General features: G+C 39.1%; 1 protein-coding gene across 5 annotated transcripts in view; it reads left to right on the forward strand.

Moving 5' to 3' along the window:
• The window catches only part of slc44a5b (solute carrier family 44 member 5b), a 340,353-nt gene that overhangs the window by 275,523 nt on the left and 46,883 nt on the right, over positions 1-17,947 (forward strand). For 3 of the 5 annotated variants that reach the window (XM_028811195.2, XM_028811194.2, XM_051933316.1), the window contains exons 7-11: positions 377-437; positions 2,153-2,276; positions 2,689-2,721; positions 7,950-8,033; positions 17,104-17,216. In XM_028811195.2, coding sequence (XP_028667028.1) covers positions 377-437; positions 2,153-2,276; positions 2,689-2,721; positions 7,950-8,033; positions 17,104-17,216 — 415 coding nt within the window. The remainder of the gene's footprint in view (positions 1-376; positions 438-2,152; positions 2,277-2,688; positions 2,722-7,949; positions 8,034-17,103; positions 17,217-17,947) is intronic. The other 2 variants (XM_028811197.2, XM_028811196.2) reach the window with 1 other exon arrangement.

The raw sequence follows: 17,947 nt of genomic DNA on the forward strand, positions 1-17,947 counted from the left end.
TTCTCATTTTTCAGTTATCAGAAGCTATTAACCCCATCAGCAGCAAGTTCAGAATAATATTAAACCTAAATGGAGCCAGCGACTGATATTATCTGGAGCCAGTGACTGATATTATCTAAGTTATAATGCACACTCAAAGCAAATGGTGAACTATAATATAAAACAAACATTACACACCTCCTCTAATGCATGTGTTTTTACTTTGAGTCCTGCTTGCCTGGTTTCTTACTTAACTGTCAGCACCTGTGTAAGAAAAAGTATTGCAGAAAGTCAAAACTTTTCCTAACAGAAGTAGGAAATATAGAGCCAATGCGGAATCTTAAAACTGACACCACGAGACCTGAAATCTTTAACCTATTTTATTTTATATTTTCAGTCTGTATCAGAAATTTTACGAGATGAAGATTGCCCTTCGATGATTGTTCCTAGCAGACCTTGTAAGTTTTTGATTGTTATAAAGAGATGTAACTCATTTTATTTCTGTTAGTTTTTGCAGTTTGGCTGAGGTGGAATATTTTCTGCAGTGAAGCATGTATGGTGGTCCATCCATTTATTTGTTTAATCCATTCTTAATGCAAGCTGGACTATCTAGGTAGCATCAAGTGCAAGGTGGGAATCAACCTTGGGCAGAATGGCAGTCCATCACAGTGTATGGAACACTTACTTATTCCAGTCAAATTTAAACTTATCAGTGAAGCCGAGATACTCTTTTTTGAATATGGAAGGAGAACTGAGAACACAACAAGGGAACAATGTGAAGACTCCACACGGCCAGTGGTCAGGCCTGAGTTGTTGTCTCCTACAGCTAATCACTGTTTCCATGGCAGCTATAGTAATGAATAGTGTGGCTTATTTTAAATACACTACATTAAAAACACTGTATTGGTGTATTTTTCAAAAAATGTTTCAGTTTTGTAGGCTGAGCACAATGGATTCATGGTACTCCTAAAAAGTACCAATGCTTTGTTGTCTGAACAATAATTCAAAGTATTTGAACTATGATAATCTCCCATATAATTCTAAATTAAAGAAATAACTGTGTGTGTGTATATATATATATATATATATATATATATATATATATATATTTATATCTATATATTGTAACAAAGGCGCTATATAGGCACCCGACACAGATGGACACAGAGGCACGTATAAACAAACAGGACTTTTATTTTTCTTCACCCGTGAGCGCACATCTTCCCCATGACCCACAGGCAATACACAGTACACAAGCACAATTACCACAACACCAGCAGTTTCTCCCTTTTACCACCACTCCTCCTCAAGCTTCGTCTCCTTCCTCCCAACTCTGGCTTCTCAAGTGGTGGTGGCTGGCCCTTTTTATATCCCACTCGGAAGCCTTCCAGGTGCTTGACCACCTGGTCCTAATTGCCCTTCCAGGTGGGGCTGAAGATACGTCCAGCTGGACTGCTGACTCCATGCAGCTCCCCCTAGCGGCCATCCGAGCCCCCAACCAGGCTGTGGAGGACTCCATCTCCCATGGAGCCATGCGAGAGGCTGGGGGATCACTGTCCGCCAGGGAGGCTGCCACCAAGCGTCCCGGGGGAGGTATTGAGCTGCCCATGGTTGCTCCCCCGGAACAGATGCAGAAGGGGCGTCCCTGCCGGACATGGAACCCGGCTGTCCACCACAATATATATATATACAAATAAGGAAATCAAAATATACAAATTCAGCGTATCTATAGTAAAGGGTCATTGTGCTGTTGGCAGTGAGCTTTGGCTCCCTTCAGCCTAGAGTTACATTAAGTGATTTTGGTAATTGGATGGATGGATGGATGGATCAAACAATGGGCACAGCATAGCATCTAATAAATTTATTTCTTAAGATTTTAAGAATGAACAGAGGGTCAAAATGTGGGTTAGTTAATCCGCTTATAAATAATGGTAAAATTATTTATTAATTATCTCCTATACCTCTGTTTCTCAATTTGAGAAATAAGCAATAATCGACATTCATTATAAACTCTTGGCCAGTGGATCTGCCCTGAGTAATTCATAGCAGTTTATTATATACTTTATGTAATAGGTTCAAATTATTCTTGCATTCATTGCTGCTGCTGTCATTTTTTTCTTCATTTTTAACACACTTTGGCTTTGTATGTATACACTGATTTGCTTGCTTGTAGTTTTTCAAAGGTGCTTTCCGGATTTTACCACCAGAAATGGAATATTGACTGTTGCCAACAAAACAACCTTTAAAGATGGAAAAGGTAAAACAAGAAATGTGACAGAGCTCAGACAGGCTGCAAAGTAAGTCCTTTTCTGTCCTGCATATTTTGTTTGAATAATTTAAATGGTGCATTTGAATTTAGTGCATTAACAGTTAGTTTAGCATTTTGGTGAATCGTTTCTGTAAAGTACTTAATTTCATTAAGTACCAAATGCTTAATTTTACCTTTCATTTTTTAATTCTGTTTAACTCATAATTTATTTCTAAAATTATTTCTTTTGTAAAATTCAACAGTTTTTTAACTCTAGCCAAAAATGATCATCCTCAGATTTTCTGATTCTAACAAAAAAGTAAAAACCCCCTATGATAACTATAATTTACATCAAACTAAGTTTTCATATTTCATTACAATTTATTACAGCAGAAGGTGTGATTATATTGCTTAACACTCATGTGAATAACTGTAACAATAGTTGTGTTTTTTTTTCATAGCCATGTTGCTACTATTCAGCAAGGAGGCAAAAGGTCTCATACCATTTTTCACTTTTAACCATGTTCTAGCACCAAGCTGACTAATAACTAACATTTCTGCAACTACTAGTCTTTAAAGGCAAATTTTCATGTACATTCCAGGGACTTGCACTGTTAAACCAAGACTTTTTAAAAATATTTGGTATAAAGTATATCACAGTTTTTTAAGACCGTTGATCCGTTGGCCATTGATCTATTTTTAGAGATGGTGTTCCTCTATTTTAATAACTTGATTCAATTATAATAACTTGTAGAAAGATAGTGTATTTTGATGTTCTTTACCTTTTTACGTTACAGAGTGTATGCCTATTGTAAGAAGACACTATATAGCGCCTGACCCGACACAGATTGGACACGGGAGGCACGTGTTAAACACAAAGACTTTTATTTATCTTCAGCTGGAGGGCACATCTTCCCCGTAATCCCCCCAGCTACAACACAGTCCCAAGCACTAGTAGCCACCAGTACAGTACAAACACTTTCTTCTCCTTGGCACCACCACTCCTCCCTAGCAACATTGTCCTCCTCCACCCGACTCTGGCCCCCGAGTGGTGGTCGCTGGCTCCTTTTATAGGTCACCTGGAAGTGCTCTAGGTGTTTGATCACCGAGTTCCGGCGGCACTTCCAGGTGTGATGAATCTGTTGCCCACACGGGCTCAGGAGTTCCAAACACAGCACCCCCTGGCGGGACCCAACAGAGCTGCCCCCAACTCCAATTCCCAGGGAGCCCTGTGGGAAACCCAGGCACTACTCCAGCCCAGGGTGGCGGCCATCTAGCGTCCAGGGGGAGATATTGCACTGTCCAGGGCTGCTCCCCCTGAATATAGTGTGCAGGGGCGTCCCAGCTGGGCATGGACGCCAGCCGCCTGCCACACTATTTAAATATTTTTTCTTGTCTAGTTGAATATACTAAATAATAAAAAAAAGACCCCTTGTTAGGTAAATACTATGTCCACAATGCCCAATAAAATAAATTCAAACTTCATGATTTGCCCCTGTTTTGGACTTTGAGACATACACTAAGAGAGAAACAAAACAAAGCAGAAAATGTGTGGATAGCTTTGGATTTAATTGTTGTATTGCATGATAGAGAATGGAAGTGGCATTTTAATTTAATTAAAGTGTATAAGTAGTATATGATTATGTTCTATTTTTGTGTATTAGTCCTGTGAAAAGTCTTAGGGCTCCCAAGAAATAGATTTTTAAGCTCAATATTTGGGCAGCAAGTGTCTTGTGTTTATAAAAGAAGTCATTATTTTGGAATGTCTCAATTAAAATGCAAAATTTCACTAATTGGCTTTGATATGCTGCTGTGTAATTCTGTCAAGTATTTCTGTGGTAAATTCTTGCAAGCTTCTTTTAGGATTTGTCATAGACCTTCTTTTTGTTCGTTTCATTGTCAAAGTGATCACACACAATTTTAGATATGCTGAAGTCAGTGCTCTGAGGTGCAATAAGCAGCCTCATATTGTTATTGTTTTCTGGAGATTTCTAGTAACTTTCTGGTTCACAATATAAGAAAATTGATAAAAAATGCAAAATGAGGCCTAAAACTCCAAAATGAAGCCTTAATTTCCTATCTGCAGACTCCAAACTGAAACTTCCCCAAATGAGGTCTCCCAAACTGCAGTCTACTCTGAGGCTTAATATTCAAAAATAGAGAGAGAGAGAGATTGGGAGCATGTGCTGATAGCATGTTGCTGCATCCACCACACAACGAACCACCTGGATTGGGACCCGAGTACAGCAGGTGACATCTCAGCACCACACTGGAACAGTGTGAGGCTTTTTTTATGATGGCTGGAGTGCCAATCCTGCCACCAACCCCCAAGTTGTCCCTGAAAGTTGGAGGACCTGCTTGCAGGGCTGGATGCAGATTAATGTCATACCCAGGACAGAGCAATTGTAGTTTAAGGGCTTTGCTCAAGGGCCCAATGGAGCAGAGTCACTTCTGGCATTTATGGGATTTGAACTGACACCTTCTGTTTGCCAACGCAGATCTCTAGCCTTAGAACCACCACTCAGCCCATCCAAAAATAGGCCTTTCCCAAAACACAAAAAAGAGGAAAAACCAGACTCAAAAAATAATCCCTACTAATTTTAAGGTAAAATTCAGAAAGAAGAAGAGGGAATCATTAAAAATCACTGGTCACAAAATTCAGCAAAAGATTACAAAACTTTGGAAATATTGTTATAAAGAAATATATATAACAATAAAAAATGATACAAACACAAAACATTAGCACAAGGGGTGTGCCAAAAAAGCAACCCAGAGCAATCGAAACCACTTTGCATACCCAATTTTGTAATCCACAAAATTATAGTAATCATTTGAGAAAAAAAACAAAGATTTAGTACCTGTAAAACTATGATTCTAATGCCAAGCTTAATGCCGACCCAGAGAAGCTCAACATCAAGGTAGATACCACAATGGATGGGGAAATTAAAACAGACTTTTCCTGAGGGCCTTTTTATTCTAGATTTACCAGGAAAGTATTCAGTCTGCTTCAACTACAGATCTTCATTCCCTGACTTAACTGAAAGTACACAATTGTCTTTGACATGAAGCCTTGGAGTTACATTTTGCAAATGTTTTTTCATTCCTACAGGTACAAAAAAACTTTTTTATAGCGTTAAATGCTTTCATAAGTCAAATTTACTCATAGGTTATGTAATGTATATTCTGTAAAGGTCTATATATTACACGTCATGGTGAATAAAGTATATCTGCATGGTTTGCTAAAAGCTATAAAAGTTATTGTCTCATTTTTCTTTATTTACGCAATACCCTGAGTAGTGTCACATGACTGTTCCGTCACACTTAAGACATCACCTTAGGCTACACTATAAATATGGTGGCATTCCGAATCTTAGCAGTAAGTAGTTTCAACTCAAGTAGGCCCTAGTTACTGGTTTTTTGATCCTCTTTTTATGGACTCAAACTTATTATTTTTGCCCTGCCCTTTGACTTTGGTTGCTTGTTCCTTTTCACACAATTTATTGTGCACATTTACATCTCACAGTTACGCATGTCACTCACAATATTTCCCAGAGACCTTGTACCTCATAACACATTGCACCTCATCCCAAAGGTAAAATGGGGAGTTTGTAGGCCATTGTAATAAACTGAATTAACTCCCATTTTTATGAAACAGGTGAAAGAAGAAATGTGCTTTGTGCAATAGTGACTTATTCTGTTGGAAATATAAATTTGAAAAAGGGCACACAGTGATCATAAATGGATGGACATGGTAGGCAACACAGCTTAGGTACACTGTAGCATTTAACTGGCACTCAGCTGGTCTTAAGAGACCTAATATATGACCTAATATTGTTGGATCAAGGCAGGATGAATCCATTGATTTAAGCAGCAGACCCTAAATTCTGACTCTACCATGAATGTTGCAGATGAAATTGAGATTTGTCATAGCAATAGGAATCTTTCCAATCTTTAGTTGTCCAGTTTTGGTGATCATATATACACTGTATCCACAACTTATTGTTCTTGGCTGATACTAGTGGAACCCAACATAGTTTTCTGCTGCTGTAGGTTATCAACTTCAGGATCTCACGCATTGTACATTCAGATGTGTTAGCTTGAATAACTGTGTCATTTCTCCTTGACCTGTTTCATTAATGATGTATTTTCATCCAAATAAATGCCACCCAATGGATTTTTGTTTATTTCACCATTCACTTTACAAATTTAAGATTGTAGTGTGCGAAAATCCCCATAGGGCAGTGGTTTCTGAAGTGCTGAAAGCACCATGTTGAATTACCCATTTTACCCATTTCAGTGTTTGGTCAAACAACAGCCAAACCTTTCGTCCACTGTGGTCGTCCAAAGGAATGACAGGCCTTGATAAAATAAATGCTGTGGTGCTAACCCATTCATCCCCGTTTACTTCAAATAATAATAAAGAAAATAAATGCACGATGGCGTCAAAACAACAATAAAAATTAATTCCACTTTTAAGTGATAAAGGAACTCTGGATTTTTTTTTTTTTGCTCAGTCATGAAATGACACTTCCTTCCAGACAGTTGTGCTTTTATGGCCCAGAGACCAGAAGGGGCAGAGCCAGTTGCCCTCACTAGGTGGTTTCTTATACTGTGGGGAAAACTGAAGACATCATAGAGGCAGTGCCCCATCTAAGCCCCGGGTGGAACTACATAACTGGGAGGAACTCGGAGAGTGACCCACTGACGCACATGCGTGACACCATGTATTAAGTAGCACCCTGGTGATTGGCTATATGAAATAGGAGGGGGCAATTTGTGATAATTACAATCTATACCTAAAATGCTTGCTGAGTTGTATTTATATAAATAAGCTGCTCTGAAAGGGGCAAAGTAGACTGTCTTTTCAAAGGAGACTCTGGATTTTTAATATGTGCAGCATTTTGCGTTGTATGTTCTGCAAGAGCAAAGTGGCTAGTGTACTCTTCTTTGCAGTTGTCTGATGGGGACACAAACTTGGGTAATGGCAAATGATAAACTAAATTAGCAAGACTAGCAGCATTGTAGGACTGACTCATGACTCACTGAAGGCAGTGGCAAGAAAAAGTGTGATTACAGAATCTTGGGGAATCATGCTTAATACTGCAAATTATCTCCAGCATGTGCTGTTTGGAGCACTGCCGTATTCCACCATGATGTGCTAAGAGGTGCCACTGTGGCTTTTTTTTTTTTTACTTGCAGCCATCAGACTGTAAATTGGCGCCTCCCGTCATTCCAGTCTTCATCCTAGCCAGTTATAATAGACACAGCAGCATACATATGTATCTATTTAAATATAAACACATAACATATTAAGTTTATTAACTTCTTCATATTGTAAAACAATTTAAGCAACAACATGCAAAGAAGATGAAGAAAGCATTGACAAAGATGATTAATTTTAGTACTCTTTTGTGGCTTCTGTTCTGAGGAACAGAAAGTTAGCTCAATTTATAATAAAGAAATACATGTCCAGTTACCTTTTGAGTGCAAGTGTTCAGGAATTATGGAGGACACTGCTGCTTTATATATTTTCTCTGAAATACTAATTCATTAAGCAACAAGCTGTTAGTACGTGATATGTGTTTTGTGTTAAAATATTTTGCTATGAAACTGTTTAAATCAGTTTAACCCTCATCTAATATTCAGCCACTCTTCACTGAAATTAACTGTTTGTATTTTATCAATGCACAGTTGAAGTAATACACCATATTTTTACCTTCAGTGGTATCAATGGGGTTCTTGATGGAAGAGAAGTAGGAATGAAGATATTTGAGGACTATGCCAACTCCTGGCACTGGATTTTAATGTAAGTTCTTCTTAGATTCCAATCAAAAATATCACTCACTGTGTTTATTAGTAAATCTCATACTTGAATGAAAATTCACTTATTATTTTAAAGGTATTGGTAAATATTTGTGCCCAGGTGGTACAGTGATCTATGCAGTGGTGTATCATACCCTTTAAGACCAGGGGCCTCATGCATAATGCCATGCGTAGAATTCACACTAAAACATGGCGTACAGACAAAAGCGGAAATGTTCGTCAGTGTGAATGTAACGCACATGCATGTGCCTGCCACCACTCCCAAAACCCCTCCCAGAATTATACCTCTTTAAATATGCAAATCAATATAATTAGCCCTTAGGATCAGCGTTCTGTGAAAAGGCAATGGCAAAAGCATTTCGGGGAAATAGAAGAATTTCAGCGAATACCAAGTGGAGGCAAGGAAAAACATACTATTTGTTGGCTTAAACAGTGGTATAAACAACAAAAGGAATTTGATCGAGTGACATAGAGTGTCGGAGAAACTTGAAAGCTCAAGTTCACAAATTCACACAGTGCCCGAAATAAAAAACAAGTTGTCAGATATCAAAGTCGACATGAAAAGGCGAGTTGTAGCCCAACGTCTGAGTGTCAAATGAAAGCTTATTAGGGTACAGAGAAAAGAAAGAAAAAAAAATAGGAACACAGTGGGAAAAAAGCTTGAAATGTCAACTTTAATCTCGAAATTTCCACTTTAATCACGTAGTTTATCTTATCATTAAAGTAGAACATCATAAACTTAATCTTAAAATCGTTTAATTTACTAGTTTCTCAAATCCCATCGTAACTAAAGTAACACGTTAAATGCTTTGTTTTGTATGTGTTCTTCTATGTGCTCTATGTGTGTGAATCACTTCATGCCTCTTAAACGGGCTTTCTCTTCCTCCAACAGGACACAGAATCCATTACATTTGTGATATTACAGCTCTCCGAATAATTTAAATACTGAGATGTATTCTTGATATCATTTTCATGATGATAGGAATTAAAACATGTATTAAACATGGGAACACGGTGGCACAGTGATAGTGACGAGCTGGCGCCCCGTCCAGAGATTTTTCATGCCTCACTCAAGATGCTTGCTGCGCCGTGCGTGACCTTTGATGAAACAGTTTATTGCAGCAGTACTGTCTCTCTCAAACGTACTAACCTCCAATTCCTGTCCTTCCTTTTCTTTCTCCAAATACCCAATCACCACACAATCAGCTCTGTAATAGATGTAAAGCCATCTGTAAGCTGAGATTGCCGATTCTTCAAAACTTTTAAGGAACATTGAAATATCTTCATAGTACATGTTTAATTATTCTATCCATCTATCCTTCCAGTGTCGCGCCAGCCCCAGCAAGAATACAGCATGAGGCAGGAACAATCCGTGAACAGTGCGCCAGCTCCTTGCTAGCACTGCGACACTGTGTCCTCACGTGTTTAATTATTAACAATATAGATTATTTAAATGAAGTTAAAGTTTTATCTGTATAATATAATAAACATATTTTGCTTCATTTCATCTTAATGATATCGTCATCATATGTAAATACGTACTTTATAAAGTGGCTCAGGTTGTGCAATATTATAACTGTATCGCAAGTTTACAGTGAGGTGATTGTACTTATAAGTACAAACAGTTCTACAAGGAGGACTTGATGGACTGATTGATAGCATTTATAGTTCTTGGGATGAAACTATTTCAGAACCGCGAGGTCCATACAGGAAAGGCTCTGAAGCGTTTGCCATATGAGAGCAGTTCAAATAGGCAGCATGGCTGAAGCAGCGTATGCTAGATGCTGTATACTGATAATTCTCTTTCCGATCAGGTACAGTGATATAAATACTCCGAGTGGTGCAGTGAGAGTAATATGGAAAAAGATGATCCACTGTGGCAACCCCTAACAGGAGCAACTGAAAGAAGAAGAAGAAGGTGCAGTGACACTAACAACGCTGAAGTAGCTATGGTATTTGGAATAGTTTGGCTATTCCGTGGACCATTATATTGTTACAGGTTAATTACAATCAGATGCCTTAAACTAATAAACAATATTCAGTTAATTTCAGTATATATGATAAAGCCGCTTCAGGGATGTGGATCTAAAAAAGAAAGGGAAACCACACTGGAACAAAAGCACTGCTTTGACGCTGGGTGCTGCCAGTTTGTAAAACCTAGCAGAGAACTTGCGTACATCAGGGTTTGAGCTACCATGAAAATGTGGATGGCTTTACACCAAGTTTAGGTTTTATACATCACGATTTGAGTGTGGAAACGGGAGTGCGCAACATTTTTGTGCGTACGCACCATTTATACATGAGGCCCCTGGGTTTGACTTCTTCCCAGTCAGTATGAGGAAGTGAGTACACCCTTACAGCTTTATATCAGTTAAGAAGATAATTAAAGGCAGGGGCATCTCATCAACTGCACTCATTTAGCTGCTGATCGTGAAATGAGATCACCTTAGGCAATTTAGTATGGAGTATTCTGCTTTGTGGTAACACCATGCCAAAGCCAGAAGACTAACAGAAGAAAAGAAGTAATTGTTGTAGCTTATCAGTCTCAAATGGTCAATTATTGTACAAACGATGTGTTGTCATTCTATAAGGGAAATATTATTTACAAATAGAGGACATACAATAAACTTGCAAGTATTCCCCTGTATGGGTTGGGTTATCTTAGCAAATTTATCCAAAGATCAGACTGTATGTGAATTTATGAGACAGATAATCTAACTCAGCTAGTGGTCAATTCAAATTTTTGCTACTAAAAGTGGTTCTGCAGGTTACTGGATCATGGGATATACTTATGTTTAAGTTTGAGCAAATCAGCAATTAGTAATTTACCTCTGGATTCATGAAATGATAATTGATTTAATGGCAGTCTTTAGAATCCATATTACTAACCGAGAATGGTAAACCGGATATGGACGCAGGGACCTGCCTGTGGACGCAGGAGACATAGTGCGCAGGCGCCACACAAAGCCCCCCTCCCCAGAGTGAAACGGGAGAGACTACGAACGTGCGCAGGCACCACACAAAGCCCCCCCGCCCAGAGCGAAATGGGAGAGACAATGAACCGTCTGACATGCCGCAAGCAGGATAAAGCGAGGTCAGAAATAAAAGACAGAGTAGGAAACAAAGTAAAACGTCATAAAGAGGTTAAATAACGGGGCCAAACACATGGAGAGCAGGTTACAGATGATGAAAACTGGAATGCAACAGCTTCAAAAAACCTAGGCACGAAACACATGCACAGCGAGATACAGAATATAAAGGCAGAAACAACGACAGTTAAACGTCCACACCACACAGCAGAGGCAGACCCGGAAGGTGCAGGCGCCTACATCGCACGTTGGAAGGCGCGGGAAAGTATGAAAGGCAAAGGCACCTACACAGCATGGTAAAATCCGACATAATACGGAAGGCGCAGGCGTTGCCGTCATATTGTGAGCGGCACTAATGCGTAGTGAAGGCACAGGCGTCACCGCCATAGTGTGCGTGGCACTACTGCGGAGTGAAGTTAGGAATAATGTGCTGCTTGGGATCGTACAAAACGCCGAACGCAACCCACCGTCTGAAACTGCGGAGGCACAGCCGGCACGGGTTCAAAGCGAATGAGCTCGACTGACGGATATACGCCTACAACGCGCGTCTCAAACCGCAGAAGCAGGGCAAGCACGGGTTCAAAACAACGCAAGCTCCTATAATGTGCGTCTGAAACTTCGGCTGCCCAGCGGGCACGGGTTCAAAACGGCGGGGGTAGGTGAGCAAAGCGAGCAGGGGGCGAAGCCCCCTTGTATCAGAGAAAAGGAAAGTCCCAAGAATAAACTAACGGGGGCATGTGGGTGAACACACAGAAAGCAGTTAACAGTGTATGGTAAAAAAAATAATTTTTGTCACCTTATGCTAAATTGTTTTGAATAAGAGGAACAATGAAGGGTCATTTTTCAGTGAAAAACAAAAGTACTTTTTGTCTCCAGCAGTTTGTGGCATAGCAAGGCAGAAAATATCTATAGGAGGAAATAAATACAGATGAACAAAAAAGAGGACAAACATGACAGGAGTGATCAGAATAACAATAGGTGAAAGTCTAGAGGGGATTAAAATATGAAGCTAACACTCAAAGAGGCAATTGAGCAAAATTAGTCTGTGAACTGATTCCCCAGATTAAGTCTAGCAATTGATGCTTTTATACTTTTAGTATCTCTCGATTCTCTTGAAAGCCACAGAAATGATCATCAAAAATAACATATTCCAAGTTGCAATTTATCAGCATTTTTTACTTTGTTGGTTAATTTGTGCTCACATAGTAGTAATATAATTTTCTTCAGTTGTACAAAGCCATGCTATTTAATTATTCCCTTTGTGTATTGCTATTTTTATAGCTGTTGGTTGTGGTGTGCAGTATTTCTTACACTTTATTCTGTATTTCTGTTTTCTTTGCATTACAGTATTATAATATCCCAAAGGCATGTACATTTGTGGCCCAGAACTAAATTTCCTGTACTTTTAAAAGTGACTTTCTCAGGGTCATGCTGTGATTCAGTAGTTGGAATGAACCAACAACCATGGGATTAACAGTAGAAAACCTGAGCCATTAGCTGACGTATGTAAAAATACTTGTTCTATGTTTTCCTTATGGATTAACATAAATGACAAGATATATATAAGAGTTGTATATTCCCATGGTACCCAGAAAATTAGAATTCATATTCATATTTGTTCTGTCAACAGCAACCAAAATGTCCATTGAAATAAGAATCTCTTATATATATTTCTGTTCTGGTTCATCCTGCTTCCACTTCAAAACCGGTCCCACCCACACACAGCCGACACGGCATTTCTCGATTCCTATTCGTCCTCTTCCAAGCCCCTTACCCATGCTGCCTGTGGCTCCTGTGTCTTTACAACAGTTTCTTACACAGCAAACATCAGAAGCTAAAAATTATCGTGAACACATTCGAGAATACAACTCTTCTCTAGCGTTTGCTTCCATGGGTGCACAGATACCTCAACCTCCTGGCCACGGACCATACTGTTTTAAAATACATGAGCAAATTTATCACCAAATCTCTCCACTATACGCTAACACGTCTACCTTTCCAGGATATGGATAGTTGAATGTTTTTGACACAGCGCAAGCTACTGAAGTACGCTTACAAAATAGTGCAATCTCTGCATGCAGTAAAAATGTACTTCTCCAGCTAGATTCCATGCTCAGAACCATCAACCCCTTTGCTAAATCATACAAACACATGCATGAAATCGCTCAGTCCAATCCAACAGCATCTGTACGAATGGTTTTCAAGGAAAACCCTATGCAGGATTTACGACAATACAATGCCCCGACATGTCCCACTGATGTTGCAGCAATTTTCGTTGGAGAAGATGGCGAACTGCCTGCCGAAAGGGACATTTGCATCTATCCCATAGGCAACTCCTGTAAACAGATTTCCACGCTCAATATGAATTGCGATCCAATGGTTTACCCACTTTTATTCCCTTACGGAGGCATTGGCTGGCACAAAGATTTACAACATGTTCCAGATAAAAGAACCGCCAAGTGAATAAGGCATACTCAATGCCAATTTTACACGTACAGATTAGCAATGAGGAATACATTTAGTATTTTGCACTCCAGCGGAAAACTATTCCAACAGTACCTCGTAGATGTGTATGTTAAAACAGAGGGCGCGCGTCTCAACTATCTCAGATTACATCAACAAGATCTGTGCGTGGAACAATACAAAAGACTATCAGACACACTGCAAGCAAACGCTGAAAATAACATAAGTGTAGGCAAAATGATCATATTACCATCCACATTTCCAGGAAGTCCAATATACATGCAACAAAACTATCAGGATGCCATGGCCATAGTATGTAAATTTGGAAAGCCTGATTTATTTATCACTTTCACATGTAATCCTGCTTGGCCGGAAATTCCACATGCACTGTCGGTTACCCAAAGACCAGAGCACAGACCTTATACCAGTCTTCAGTGGTCAGTTGTACGTGGCTTTTTCTAGGGTTAGATCTTTCGACTCATTATCTCTCTTTTCCACCAAAACACCTATGCACAACTGCGTCTTTCAAGAAGTATTTATTTCTTATTGATTTCTGAATTCCTTTCTCACCGTTTTCCGTTCCTATTCTTACACCGTCGTATGCTACAGCGGGCGTCGTCTAGTTATGAATATTATTATTCTGGGACAAAGGTTAGAGTTGCTGCTTGATAGCTCAAGACTCGAGAGTTTGATTGCTTGTCTTGATCATTGTCCGAGTGGAGTGTGTGCTGTGACTGGCAATGCTAAATGGGCCCAGTGCTAGTGATTATCCCCCCCCCCACCCTTGGGCCATGGCTTATACTAGTTGTTGCCAAGTTACCCCTTCATAACCCTGAAGTTGTTTATTTACCCCATGTACTCTGTAGTGTTGTGGCTTGAAATAAAAATTTTAATCTCATGCATTCATGCAGAATGGAGAGAAAAAAGTTTATGATATAATAGAAGATAATGCTGCACAATGAAAAGTGATGTGAAAAATGTTAATGACAGTTTAAAAAAAAAAAATCTTACATTACTCGTATCGTATTATTCACACATCAGTTATCCTGTAGTAATAAAACTTTTTCTTGGCCACCACTACAAAGTACATGGGGTAGTAACATATTAAAAAATATATTATTTTGGGGTGGAATATTCCTTTAGCTGGAATAATAGTACAAATTTAAGTTTGATTTACCAGGCAGTACTCTGGAATTCATATTCACGTCTGTGCTCTCAGCAAACATGCAAAGTTAAATTGATAAGAATATCATTATTATTTAGCAGGCACTTTTACCCAAGGAAAAAATATTAAAAAGAAATAAGGTAAACTGCTATATCATATCATAACTTGAAATATGTAGAACAAAGTAAATGAAAAAAATGAATAGATAAATAAATAAAATTAGATTGCACCTGTACAATATACCAGTTAATACAAAGTAAAGGAAAGTATTAAGTCATACAAAAATGTACAATATGTCGTGTAACTGGCATGATGTCTGACAGCTCTGGTATTAATTAGCTTTACAATGAAAAATATTTGAACTCTTCATAACATGTACCACTTTAGGCTAAAACTAGTTTTGAACCGTGCATTCTGCATTTTGATGCTGTGGTATTGTCTGCCGAGCTGTCAGGTGAAAACAGTTTGGACCCAGGGGGTCAGAATCCCATATTATGGCAGTAGTGTTGTATGCAGGTTTATGCATTTCAAGGTAAGTCAGACTCTGTGATGGTTTATGTAGATGTCACTACACTTTTTTCTTTTTTGTTTATACAGTGCATCTGGAAAATTATTCACAGTGCATCACTTTTTCCACATTTTGTTATGTTACAGCCTTATTCCAAAATGGATTAAATTCATTTTTTTCCTCAGAATTCTACACACAACACCCCATAATGACAACGTGAAAAAAGTTTACTTGAGGTTTTTGCAAATTTATTAAAAATAAAAAATTGAGAAAGCACATGTACATAAGTATTCACAGCCTTTGCCATGAAGCTCAAACTTGAGCTCAGGTGCATCCTGTTTCCCCTGATCATCCTTGAGATGTTTCTGCAGCTTAATTGGAGTCCACCTGTGGTAAATTCCGTTGATTGGACATGATTTAGAAAGGTACACACCTGTCTATATAAGGTCCCACAGTTGACAGTTCATGTCAGAGCACAAACCAAGCCTGAAGTCAAAGGAATTGTCTGTAGACCGCCGAGACAGGATTGTCTCGAGGCACAAATCTGGGGAAGGTTACAGAAAAATTTCTGCTGCTTTGAAGGTCCCAATGAGCACAGTGGCCTCCATCATCTGTAAGTGGAAGAAGTTTGAAACCACCAGGACTCTTCCTAGAGCTGGCCGGCCATCGAAACTGAGCAATCGGGGGAGTAGAGCCTTAGTCAGGGAGGTGACCAAGAACCCGATGGTCACTCTGTCAGAGGTCCTCTGTGGAGAGAGGAGAACCTTCCAGAAGGACAACCATCTCTGCAACAATTCACCGATCAGGCCTGTATGGTAGAGTGGCCAGACGGAAGCCACTCCTTAGTAAAAGGCACATGGCAGCCAGCCTGGAGTTTGCCAAAAGGCACCTGAAGGACTCTCAGACCATGAGAAAGAAAATTCTCTGGTCTGATGAGACAAAGATTGAACTCTTTGGTGTGAATGCCAGGCATCACGTTTGGAGGAAACCAGGCACCGCTCATCACCAGGCCAATACCATCCCTACAGTGAAGCATGGTGGTGGCAGCATCATGCTGTGGGGATGTTTTTCAGCGGCAGGGACTGGGAGACTAGTCAGGATAAAGGGAAAGATGACTGCAGCAATGTACAGAGATATCCTGGATGAAAACCTGCTCCAGAGCGCTCTTGACCTCAGACTGGGGCGACGGTTCATCTTTCAGCAGGACAACGACCCTAAGCACACAGCCAAGATATCAAAGGAGTGGCTTCAGGACAACTCTGTGAATGTCCTTGAGTGGCCCAGCCAGAGCCCAGACTTGAATCTGATTGAACATCTCTGGAGAGATCTTAAAATGGCTGTGCACCGACGCTTCCCATCCAACCTGATGGAGCTTGAGAGGTGCTGCAAAGAGGAATGGGCGAAACTGGCCAAGGATAGGTGTGCCAAGCTTGTGGCATCATATTCAAAAAGACTTGAGGCTGTAATTGCTGCCAAAGGTGCATCGACAAGTATTGAGCACAGGCTGTGAATACTTATGTACATGTGATTTCTCAGTTTTTTTTATTTTTAATAAATTTGCAAAAACCTCAAGTAAACTTTTTTCACGTTGTCATTATGGGGTGTTGTGTGTAGAATTCTGAGGAAAAAAAATGAATTTAATCCATTTTGGAATAAGGCTGTAACATAACAAAATGTGGAAAAAGTGATGCGCTGTGAATACTTTCCAGATGCACTGTATGTAAAATGCAGCTTTCTGAAGTGGTACGGCATTTTTTTACTATACTACTACTGTAAATTGTTCTTAACTGGTGACAGTGTGAAATGAAATGTTTCTGTTTGTTTGCAGTGGGCTGGTGATTGCCATGTTGGTGAGCCTTGTGTTTATCTTGATTCTTCGATTCACAGCGGGGGTTCTTCTTTGGCTCATTATCTTCGGGGTTATTGGAGTTATCGGCTATGGTAAGTGTGTTGAATTGGTATGATCTATCAAGCCAACAATGCCAGTGAAACTAGAAAGATTAGATTAGGTTTTCTAAAAATGCTCATGTATGTCATTTAAACTATCTGATTGTTTTTGTTCATTCTATACCAAAGATATGAATATCAGACATGGAGCAATGTGTGCAGCTTTAATTAGTATTTTTCCAGAATCCAAGTGTCTTGCTTCATTATTATGCAAGATCTCATAAAATGATATGCATGTCATTAAATAAGGTTCCGGTGGCTAACCAAATGCATGGTTTTCTTTTTAAATTTTTTCTCATCTCATCATCTCGTTCTAGAGACCATAAGGAATAGTAAAATGTTATAAATAGCTAGTGGTCATGGAGAATTTTATGGAAAGTTATCTTCTGTTATAAGTCAAAACTCTTGATATGAGTTGGTGGACAATATGTAGTAACTACAACAATTTTTATTATAAGAGTCAAGAATCTGAATTTAACAAGATACCAAGTATTGTATGTGCAGCGATCATTTTCTTATATTTGCTGTCTTGTAACAAATAGATTAACCAATGCAGAACAAAATCTGATAAAGAAAAATCTTTGTTTTAAGTCAAAAAAATATGAGTTTATATACATTTTCTGAAGTTGTAATGGATATTATCCATTCTGTTTTAATTTCTTTACTTCATATTAGGTACCCTTTTTGTTTTATTTTATCCATTCCTATCTGGAAGATTGTTTAAT

The sequence above is a fragment of the Erpetoichthys calabaricus genome, chromosome 10 (genome assembly GCF_900747795.2).
Source record: "Erpetoichthys calabaricus chromosome 10, fErpCal1.3, whole genome shotgun sequence".
NCBI classification, from domain to species: domain Eukaryota; kingdom Metazoa; phylum Chordata; class Cladistia; order Polypteriformes; family Polypteridae; genus Erpetoichthys; species Erpetoichthys calabaricus.